The sequence below is a fragment of the Paramormyrops kingsleyae genome, unplaced genomic scaffold (assembly GCF_048594095.1).
Source record: "Paramormyrops kingsleyae isolate MSU_618 unplaced genomic scaffold, PKINGS_0.4 ups38, whole genome shotgun sequence".
Lineage (NCBI taxonomy): Eukaryota > Metazoa > Chordata > Actinopteri > Osteoglossiformes > Mormyridae > Paramormyrops > Paramormyrops kingsleyae.
Window position 1 is genome coordinate 500,558 of NW_027325976.1, and position 11,690 is coordinate 512,247.

At 42.0% G+C, this 11,690-nt stretch overlaps 1 protein-coding gene across 1 annotated transcript; it reads left to right on the forward strand.

Moving 5' to 3' along the window:
• The first annotated feature begins 6,564 nt into the window (after positions 1–6,564).
• On the forward strand, positions 6,565–9,265 carry LOC140586291 (serine/threonine-protein kinase PLK3-like). Its single transcript, XM_072708107.1, has 9 exons — positions 6,565–6,685; positions 7,373–7,471; positions 7,565–7,681; positions 7,777–7,906; positions 8,073–8,160; positions 8,259–8,354; positions 8,484–8,679; positions 8,775–8,901; positions 8,993–9,265. Exons 1-9 carry the CDS (start codon positions 6,656–6,658, stop codon positions 9,115–9,117), a joined length of 1,008 nt encoding a protein of 335 aa, XP_072564208.1. The 5' UTR covers positions 6,565–6,655; the 3' UTR covers positions 9,118–9,265.
• Positions 9,266–11,690: the final 2,425 nt, after the last annotated feature.

The window sequence follows — 11,690 nt, forward strand, 5'->3', positions numbered from 1 at the left end:
TGCAGGATTTAATCATATTTGTCATAGAAATGTTAATAACATAGATTTCATAGAATGTCTCATGGCATAAAAAACATGAACTGAAATCAAACAATTACAGTGAATTCAAATAATTAAATCTGTATTGTTGCCTGCATTAAATTGAAGGCATTAGACAACAGGATGCAAACAGGAAGATGGAAATATCTTTGTTTATTAAAACATTTACTCAAAAATATTTTAAATTGATTTTAAATGTGGGTCAAGATCGGCCATACTTATGTGGCCCACATATCTATATCTGACATCTGGGCCAAATACTACATTTGACATCTGGCCCATGTCCTGTGTGCCGCCTTAAAACCAGTACCACCTCTGCCAACCCCGGGCCATGTTTGGCCCACATGCTGTATGCCAGTGCCGGGTGAATGCCATGTGTGCCAGATGAATGCCAAATCTGGGCCAAATTTGTTTGCTGACTGGGTTACTTCTGTTGAAAAACTGAACATGAATTGAAAATGCTTAATGACACAGTATATTTGGAGAGCCTATTGAATTAACCAATGAGTTCCGACTATATGACTCTTTGGATTCAGACATGATGGCCAGTAACTGGTGAAGGCCCAGAGGAAAATTGTGCTGTTCATAAACGTCTTTTGTCTCATCAGAAATAAAACATCTTATTGTTTGGAGATTACTGAATTCTGACCTGTCTCTATTAACCCCCCCCCCCCACCCAAGAGAAGCAACGAGCAAAATAATAAATCAATCTAAGAGAAATCATCCTATTCAGTTTGAGAATAACAGGATCCAGATAGCAGGCGGACGTGGCCCACTTCTGGCAAAGGTATGGCACTGCTGGACTGGTGATTGCTCTGGCAAATGGATGTGAGCCAAAAGTAGCCCACTTTGAAAAACATAACGTGAGCCAAATGTTCACATACGGACAGCCCTGGTAGCAAAATTATTCTGGGCCAGATCCGGCCCACTTACCACATGGAATGATGTCACTTGAGCAGATCACTCCTGGTTACCACATCAGGGCCACATGTCAGCCAGAAGAGACCAGGCTGTGGTTCAGATCTGGCTGTAAATGTGGCCCGAAAGCAGTTTCTGAATCTCACACAGAAGTAATGCTTGTTAGGGCCACTTCACAGCCAGACCTCTCTGCAGTTAATTCTCAGCCCTGATCAGGCTTCATTCATTCATTTTATTGCGCGATTCTTAAAAGGACACCGTTAACATGCTCCCGAAGGGATAAAGTACTTTCCCTTACAATACATTTAGCCTATCACTTAGTGCATTGCAGTTACAAAACATTTACGTAGTTTTACACGATGCGTCAACACTAAAATTCCACGTTGATGCATTTTTATAATCGACATTGTCGATTACATCAAATAATCGGTCCGGCCCTAGTTATAACACCTGCCTTTCATTTAAAAAAAAATATTTTTAAATACTTTTTTGGTCAATGCATAAGTCCATATATGTTATTTTATAGTTTTGATGTCTTTATAATTATTTTTAAATGTATAGAATAGTACAAATAAACCTTTCTATAGGTAGGTGTGTCCAAAATTTTGACTGGTACTGAATATAAAATGAAAATTCATATACCGTCAGGGCCGAAATTATCGGCACCCCTGGAATTTTTCCAGAAAATGCACCATTTCTCCCAGAAAATTGTTACAGTTACAAATGTTTTGGTGTACACGTTTATTTCCCTTAAGTGCATTGGAAAAACAACAAAGAAAAAAAGCCAAATTTGACATCATTTCACACTAAACTCAAAAACTGGGCCGGACAAAAATATTGGCACCTTTTCAAAATTGCAGGTAAATCGTTTTATTTCAAGTATATGATGCTCGTTTGAACTGACCTGTGGCAAGAAACAGGTGCTGGCAATATAGCAAACACACTTGAAGCCAGTTAAAAAGCCTTTCTGTTGTGTGTGTTTGTGCGCCAAATGACAGACTTCTTATTGTCGGTGAGTTTTACATCAATGTCTGTTGTGAATCTAAACCATCAGTCAATGAATTTCTCAGTCTTGTTGATTCATTTAACCTAACTCAATCAGTGAATGTCCTGACACATGTAAAGGAGCACACATTAGACCTTGTTCTGTCATATCGTTTAGATCTGTCAGACGTCGATATATACAACACATGTATATCGGACCATTTTGCTGTTTTGTTTACATTCATGCTGTCATCCTCCCACGTTAAACCCCGCGCTCCAGCTCTACCTGTGTGCACCATTAACCCTTCAACTGCTGCTCGATTCTCCATTGCCTTTAATGACTCTGTGCTCTGTACCAGTGCAGACTGTGGTGATCTCAACACGGATGAACTGTATGTGTCTGTACTGTATAGTACCTACTGACTTGTTTTAAATGTGCTTTATAAATAAATTGATTGATTGATATACCAAAACATTTCTAATTGCAACAATTTTCTGGGAGAAATGGTGCATTTCCTGGAAAAAGTCCAGGGATGCCGTTAATTTCGGCCATGACTGTATTTGTATCATTCATTCAACATATGTTAGCTGTAACTGTCTTTTTCATATGCCCACCAACCAAAGAATTGTTGTTTTGTAAATTAAACGGTTTAAATGAAAAACCCGAGTCAGCCACCATTAACTTTCAATACTCTTTAATCAGTTACATGCATGCAAAGCAATATAAGTGCAACTGAAATTTGACTACTGTTTTAAAAACATATAAGCTGAAGATAATGAAGTATAAAATGTAGCAGAACCTTAAATGATTTGGATGATGACACAAAATAATGTTATATGAGAATTACAGCAGAAGGTGAAATGCAATAAAATTCATTCTTTTTTCGATTTGCCAGGCAGAGAGGAGGCGTTACTGCTGATCCAGCTTCTTGTTGACCTGCTAAACGCAGTAACTGCTGGGATTGACACAAATTTCACTGCAGATATTGGTGTAAAGTCCAAAAGTTGAAAAAAACACATGGATCTGCTTCTCACTTGTTAAAATCATTTGTATCGATCCCTGAAGTAAAAAATATATTATAGACATTATGCACACAAGACTTTAAGTCTCAAAACAGTAATAGGTCAAAACAATATATGAAAAGAGTACATATTTACATAATTCCAGGTATAGGGCATTTCACAATGGCCTCTTCATATCCAGGTATCAGGGCCATCCCGGAAAGTATGTAAGACAGCAGTCATCTGGACAGACATGAAGAACAGAAAATGTATATACAGTCTATATACAAAATATATACAGCCACTCTGAATACGTACATTAGAAATGCAGTGAAAACTAGTCAGACCTGGACTCATGTCACAATTGGGTCCATAATCTTAATGAATCATTAAAATTTAAGATGCCGACTAAGTCCTGATAAAAGCTGTGAGATGCTGCAGATTACTATGAGCCACTGGACGTTTGTGAAGATCAGCCTCACTTCTGCAGCTAAACTGAGGCCAGCAGAGTCTAACCACGTCCTTTTAGAGGGGTTGTGTGTCGAGGTGGAGAGGATGGGGTGGATGAAAAAAGTATTTACCACTTAATGCACCTAAAATAGACTGACCACAGATGAGAAGGTGGGGCTGAATTTTCTGGGACTGATGTCACATGCATTCTGAGCATTTCCTGTACAGAACAGCAGATATTAACATTGGCTGCATTGCATGTTTGCTATTGACTGTTTTCCAAACCACATAGAGCCACCTGGCTGAGTATGTGGTAACTACCCTTCTAACTAAGGTGTTGGAAGATGAATGGATGTAGGCCTACATATGGTATATGTAAGAAAAGCAATGGCCCCCTCTCCTGGTAAGTCCTGATATAAACACACAAGTGGCTACTCAAATTATTTTTGCATATGAAAAATAGTGCTCAAATTTCACATATGCTCTGGGCTATAAGAAATGGAAGATATAGTGAATATAGTATAGTGAATTGTTCTGTAAACAGGGAAATCCACTTGTATAACCTTGTTCTCAAATGAAAGCGTTCTGAAGGGGGAAAAGGCCATATTCCATATTTTATTCATCAAATAAATAATAGTTGTATATAGTATAATGTACATAAAATTGTATAAAATATATACTATCGTGTAAAGATTTATGTAGCCACCTTAACTCCTCATCATCAGACATCATGTTTTATCGCTGTGGTTAAAAACATGTTAGCTAAGCAATGCTCATCTTTTTTGTTCAAGTGATTCTCTTTATGGGGTGTGTGTGACAAGCAGAAAAATGTTACGTGTCCCTCCGCTTTGTGATTTTGTTGATTACGAGAAAGATCTCGGTGTGTATGTTGATGGTTCCATGTCCCACTCTCGCCAGTGTGGGGTAGCAATAAAAAAGGCGAACATTTTAGGAAAGGAGAACATTTTAAAATAGATTTGAGAAAACACTTCTTTACACAGTATGTAGTTAGAGTATGGAATAGTCTTCCTGTTAATTAGCGACGGGATGGCAGGAGACCAGGCAGGAGCTCTCAGCTCCGCAGATGCGATGAATGCCAAGGAGACACCAGGCAAGCAGGGCATGGCTGGGGCACCTGGAGGCAGGTCGGATGCAGCTGGGGCACCTTGTGGTTAGCAGGATACAGCAAGGGCCCTTGCAGGCGAGCAGGACGCGGTCGGGGACATGCTGTAATGCTTTATTAATTCTTATACCAACCAGAAAACAAGACGACAATTCATAAGGTCAATTGTCGTCTATAGCCGCCCCATCCTTCCTTTGTTGCCACCTAGTGCTGCTGTTTCAATTTTGGGCCAATTTGTCTCAAAATGAAACCAAGTCAAGATCTTTTTTGTGAGGCAGCACCCAGGAAAAGCACTGGCACACCCTGCCCTGGAAGGAGCAATCCAGGATCGGGCTCCAACCTATCACCAAGGACACACAGTCACTCACTATGGGCTGTTTGGTAACTCTGAATAACTTCACATGTTTTTGGACAGTGGGGGGAAACTGGGAAACCTGGAAGAAGCCCCATGATGACACAGGAACAACATGCAAACTCCACACACAAATCAATAGAATGCACAGCTTGCGGAATTACATTTTAGTAAAACAAGCTGCAAAGAAACATTAAATACATCCTTCGCTGCATGCCACAAAGGGAAATTGTCGGTCTACGTTCTTGTAACTAACTTTCATTTCCAGAGTTCAACGATGTCCGTGCTTGCGACTTGCTTATCATAGGAATCGTGTATATATATTTTTTTTCACCTTTCTTTATTTGTTATTAACCGTATATTAAGTATATTACGCCAGCACAATAAGAGTGCGATTACTAAATTAAATTATAAATATACTTAACTAAATGCAACTTAGATTCCCCTTTATAAAATAATACCTTGGCAATAGCTACATTGGCTAATTGCCGGCTTCCTCTCCGCGCAGCGCTCCGCGCGCCATTTACAGCCGCTGCGCGTGGTGTTTGTTTCCCTCCCTTGGGTTTGGGTACCTGACAGTAAAAGCGTGTCGGATTGCTGATTTAATATTCTCATGAAAACTAGAGGTGTATATTGTGAGTTATTGAAACTGATTTTTTTTTTGGTGGAACTAATGCCAATGGGTGTGTTTGCAGAAACGTTTTATGTAATACCTGTGATTTCTTGGAGGGGGAAAATAAAGTTATTTCATGTTTTCGTTCGAATTTCCGATGTGTTACGTAATTATGGAACGTACCTTGTTCCGTTGCCTAGTTACTGGACGCCACTTCGTCGGTTTCTGTCTTACTGCAACATGGCTTGTCCTCAGCGGAGACACGAAGTTCCTGAGATCATCTTTGATCACAGAAATGAGCGATTTTACCGCAGACTCGAACTGTTGGGAGAAGTATGTACTATAAAGATACCGTAGATAATTAAGTTGCAATTTGTCTTGTAGAGTAGAGGTCTGCAACGGGGCGGGACGCCTGCGGGACTCGGGGGACGCGGCGCAAAAGCATGCGGCGCGGGTCTACATTTGAGAGTTTCTTGTACCGGAGCGGGATGAAAAATCAGTCCTGCGCAGACCTCTAGTTGAAATAAACGCAGAGCCGCGCCACAAATTTCAATGTTTCCCTATATTTCTCTCATTTTGACTGTGAAATGTTTCTATTGAGTCTGGGTTTAGATATTTTGTAATTCAGGTCTGTAGCCTAGTTAGATAATAAAAAAAACTGGTACCTTATTTAATTTTTATAAGCCAAGATATTATAGCATTTAAAATGTGTCCGTGCTTGCGACTTGCTTATCATAAGAATCGTATATATATATATATTTCAGCTTTCTTTTTTTGTTATTAATCGTATATTAAGTACATTACGCCAGCACAATAAGAGTGCGATTACTAAATTAAATTATAAATATACTTAACTAAATGCAACTTAGATTCCCCTTTATAAAATAATATCATGGCAACAGTTACATTGGCTAATTGCCGGCTTCCTCACCGCGCAGCGCTCCGCGCGCCATTTGCAGCCGCTGCGCGTGGTGTTTTTCCCTCCCTTGGGTTTGAGTACCTGACAGTAAAAGCGTGTCGGATGGCTGATTTAATTTTCTCATGAAAACTAGAGGTGTATATTGTGAGTTATTGAAACTGATTTTTTTTTTGGTCGAACTAATGCCAATGGGTGTGTTTGCGGAAACGTTTTATTTAATACCTGTGATTTTATGAAGGGAAAAAAAGTTTTTTCATGTTTTCGTTCGAATTTCCGATGCGTTACGTAAGTATGGAACGTACCTTGTTCCGTTGCCTAGTTACTGGACGCCACTTCGTCGGTTTCTGTCTCACTGCAACATGGCTTGTCCTCAGCGGAGACACGAAGTTCCTGAGATCATCTTTGATCACAGAAATGAGCGATTTTACCGCAGACTCGAACTGTTGGGAGAAGTATGTACTATAAAGATACCGTAGATAATTAAGTTACAATTTGTCTTGTAGAGTAGAGGTCTGCAACGGGGTGGGACGCCCGCGGAACTCGCGGGACGCGGCGCGGGTCTACATTTGACAGTTTCTTGTGCCAGAGCGGGATGAAATATCAGTCCTGCGCAGACCTCTAGTTGAAATAAACGCAGAGCCGCGCCACAAATTTCAATGTTTCCCTATATTTCTCTCATTTTGACTGTGAAATGTTTCTATTGAGACTGTTTAAATATTTTTTAATTCAGGTCTGTAGCCTCGTTAGATAAATAAATTTGATACCTTATTTAATTTTTATAAGCCAAGATATTATAGCATTTAAAATGTGTCTGGTATTTTTGGCACCAGCCTTGCTTGCGGGATTCAGCAGGTGGGAGCTGGACAAACCATAACAGATGCGGGCGGGAGCGGGTCGAAATATTACACATTTCTGCGGGATCAGGATGAAAAATCAGTCCCGCGCTGACCTCTACTGTACCTGTGTTTTTAGGGAGGTTTTGCCCAATGCTTCAAGATGATGGACATTTTCACTGGAGAGATTTTTGCAGTGAAGGTGATTCCGATAAAGCACTCTGATGGAATAAAAGAGGTATGTGGTCTGAATCCTGCTTGAAGTCAGCCCCCTCCATAGTTAAATTGCATTTCCCTTATGCTCATTGTGGTAACACGTCTGACATTTCAGAGTCTCCGAGAAGTGGTGCTGCTGAAGCTGCTGCAACACCAGCATGTTGTAAACTTCTCCCATCATGTAGAAGATGACAAATTCTTGTATATCTTCATGGAGCTGTGCAGTAGGGGGGTGAGCCCAGCTGTTTCTGGCCTTTGCAGACAGTTTGTTAAGGTTAAGACTCTACAGTATGTCGACTCACGCCATCCTTTCTTTTCCCATTCCAGTCGATGCTAGACCTCCTTCAGGAACGAGAAATCCTGAGCAAGCCAGAAGTGCGATATTACTTGAGACAGCTCATTGGGGCCTTACGACACATCCATGGCAAAGGCATTGTCCACAGGGACCTCAAATTAGGTATGTGTGCCTGCACACGTGATTTGTTTAATTCTTCACATGTTAGTGTTGGCATTTTACATGGCATTTCCTGTGTGGTTTATATGATTGCTGCCTGCTGTTGTATTCTGCAACTGTTTAATGTCTGGTGTTATTAGGTGAAATATTTGAGTCATTGGTCTTTCAGAGAACTTATTATTAACGGAGGCCTTGGAATTAAAAGTGGCCGACTTTGGACTGGCCACCAAGCTGGAGCCACTGGAAAGGAGGCAGAAGTGGGTTCTTTTTCTTAGATTCTCCAGCAAATCTTTCAAATTGCTCATGCAACAGGCTGAAGCACATGTATACTGTTTTCCTTTTGTGTGTGTTGTAGACGCTTTTGTGGGACGAGAGAGTATGCGGCTCCTGAAGTGTGGAAGATGGAGGGACACGGGCCAGAGTCAGATGTCTGGGCGCTGGGGTGTATCATGTATGTATACCTTCTCAATCGTCCTCACAGTCAGAGCCAGAGTCAAGAATGATATCTGAAATGCACAAATGCAGAATGTTGTTAGATGCAAATGAAGCTCGAATGCCGTTGCTGACTTTCTCGATACAGGTATACGATGCTTGTTGGTGCATACCCCTTTGATGGCGACGCTGAAGAAATCAAGCAGCGTGTCACTAAAGTAGAGTACACTCTACCAAAGTCCCTCTCCTCATCAGCCAAGAAATTGATTTCTTGGATCCTGCAAAAGAATCCACAGGATCGGCCCACATTGGAGCAAATCCTGAACCATAAGTTCTTCACTAAGGTACATGCAAACTGCTGGTCTGCTGAGTTCAATAGTATTCATGCGTCCTGAGGAATTGCTTTGCTCAACCGAAACATCTTAAACTACAACCCTAGGGCTTCACTCCGGAGGAAATTCCATCAAACAGCTACCACAAGGTGCCAAGATTCAGAGCAGTGAAACGCGTAAAGCACTTCGTCGTCAGGCTGTTCCGGCGCATATTTGGACAAAGGAGACCCAAAGGTAAGTAAGCTCCTTCAACACAAACCTTGCTAGTCCAGTATCTCTCAGTTCATCAGGCTCAGATACCTGGTTTTCCCATGTTTTCTTGCAGATATGCCCCAAATGAAAACCAGCAGAGAGAACAGCGGCCCTTTCATCTACAGCAGGGGTGTACTAACTTTTTTTAGTGAGGGCCACATAGGGAAAAATATTCCGAGGGCTGGGCCAACTTGCTAGATCAGCTATGTATGGGCTAATCTCTTTTGTATCTTTTGTTCAATCAATCAAATCTGGTTAATAAATTATAATTATGCTTAATAATTTAATGTGTTTATATCATGCTATATCATGTTTATTTTATATCATAAAATTTAAATGTTCATTTGTCCTGGCTGTCATATGTGTCTTAAATAAATCAGTGTGTTTTTTTTACTGTGATTATTGTCTATTGGCTTTTTATTCTTAACCCAGAGGGATTTTAATATTTATTATTGTCTATTATTGTTTGTCTGGTGTGTGTGTGTGTACAGTAACGTGGTTTATGAAAACACTTAAAGAGCCAATCATAACGCATTCTTCAGTTACATATGTGTATAAAACCTAACTGTATGGTCCAACCTCCAGTAGAGTTAACAGGAGTCCCATGTTCAGTAAAAGAACGGAAATACTGGAAAGCATCTGACTGGGGATCTCTGATTATATGCATTACCAGTGTTGTATGTTGTTCTTCCCACAAAATACTGGAACCACCTCTTCCTTCTTGTTTTTGGAATTTATACTCTGCTTCAGGAAAAGGTTAAACTGTAGCTGTATGCCTTTCCATCCATCTTCTAAACCTGCATGCCCTCTATTAAAGGTCAGCAAATGGCCAGATCCAGCCCATCTAGAAACTTATTTGGCCCCCAAATAATAGAGGGCATGCAGGTTTAGAAGATTTTTTGTTTTTCATTACAAAAAGTTTTGGTATCTCACAAAAGGTCCTATTCGGGGGGGGGGGGGGGGGGGGAGCCTATCCCAGAGGCCATGGGCACCCATACTTGGATATTTTGGCTTTAGTTCACTTTGGTATGTTTTTTGACTGGGGGGGAGACGAGAAGAAACACCATGATGACACAGGAAGAACACAGGACCTCCACACAAGTGGAGCTGAGGAAGAGGCTCAAACCCTGGACCCGCACCACCGCATCTCCCTCGATGCCGTATGGAGGCTATCGGTGAGAAATGAATGCAAATCTGGATGAAAATAAAAGGGTGAGATGTTGCATAAGCTTGTGGAAACAGTGCCATGATAAATGTGCACCATAATCACAGCTAAAGGAGGTCCAATTTAAAATTCAAATGGCAACTTTTTTTTTGGCCGGGCAGAGTCACTCTATTCTTTGAGGTTCTCGCTGATGCGGTTGATGTTCTTCCTGTGGTTGTCTTTGGGGCTGAGTGTGCCGTAGGCCTGCTTACGGGCAAAGCTGCGCATGGTGCACACCAGGGGTACGTGTGCTGCCTGGAGTTCTTGTCCACCTCTGTGGTGTCTGGTCCATCACCCTTTTCCTCTTCCTCCTCCCCTTGGAAGCCCTGTTAGAGGAGGACATGAGTTTATGTCTCAACATTAACCTCGATAACGGCCAGCATGAGGCTGGTGTTGTGCTATTTGGACAGCAGATGGGACCATCCTGACTGTGGGGACCCTCAGCCTGAGACCACATCCCACCTGCTGAAACCTAAGGTGATGAAATGGAGCTATCCTGAGGCAGGGAGGCTCAGACCAGTTATGGTGGCAGTGAAAGCCGTGCTCCATTATCACGGGCGAGTTTGACTGCGGTGGGACTCATCTGCAAGCCTCACATTAACATGCATGCCCGCCGAGGACAAAGCTCTTCATAGTGCCCTCTAAAGACTCAATCCTGCTAGTACACTTAGACATGGATAATGATTAATGACCTTTCACATGCTCATACCCGCCCCAACATCCAGGCTTTTTCAAATATACCCCCCACACATAAACAGACCCCATTTAAGCCTGACAGACTCCTATTTACTCAGACACTACCCCCCCCCCCCCCCCAGGTGATTAAAGTTTACTTCCCAAACCAGACGACTTAAATTTGATTCAAACACATCAGGCAGCTTGGAGGGTGGTCAGGGAAGCCACTGACCAAGAGATTTACTTGCCATGGGTGAAGGTTACAATTGGTCATGTCTGTGGGGGGAAATAGAAATTAAAATGTTATTACAGCCTCCCCCCACACACAGGAAACACAAGCAGGTGGCAGGACATCGGAGCTGTGGGTCAGGATGCCGGAATACACTGACGGCAGTCAGTCCATTACAGCTCTGCTAGTGTGGGCTATGCTGACATCATCAGCGTAGCCTGGATTTCTACTTTGCTGTTTTTGGAAGTCGCCGGTTTAAGCGCTTCAGTGATACAACTCCAGACTAGAGTCAGACACACACGGGGCTTTCAGATGTTAATAAAGTGCAGATTCAGGCTAAAAGGGGACAGTGATGTCTCTCAGGAGCCCCAAAACCTGGACACATACAGCAGATGGGAGGGCCCTCTGCATCTACTCTGCATCTACCAGGGAACCATCTTCTGGACAAGAGGTAATGTCACCTCTGCAGCTCTTGTCTTGTGACCCCCAACCCCCCAATCTCACTACATGCCACTGCAGCTGATTGGCTGGAATCCTGCAGTAGGGTCTGGAAGGGAGCATAAGGACTGATTTATACTTTCCTCTGACAACACATACGCCTGTGCATCATGGCTGCCACATGTTTTCTGTGTTCATTCCACACGTCATAGATGCATGTACACG

What these genes read in the sequence shown, in the direction of transcription:
- LOC140586291 (XM_072708107.1), top strand. Translation starts at nt 6,656, where the DNA reads ATGTTTTCGTTCGAATTTCCGATGCGTTAC. An exon ending in TCGAATTTCCGATGCGTTAC is followed by an intron (nt 6,686 to 7,372) that starts GTAAGTATGGAA and finishes CTGTGTTTTTAG; the next exon opens with GGAGGTTTTGCCCAATGCTT. An exon ending in ACTCTGATGGAATAAAAGAG is followed by an intron (nt 7,472 to 7,564) that starts GTATGTGGTCTG and finishes CTGACATTTCAG; the next exon opens with AGTCTCCGAGAAGTGGTGCT.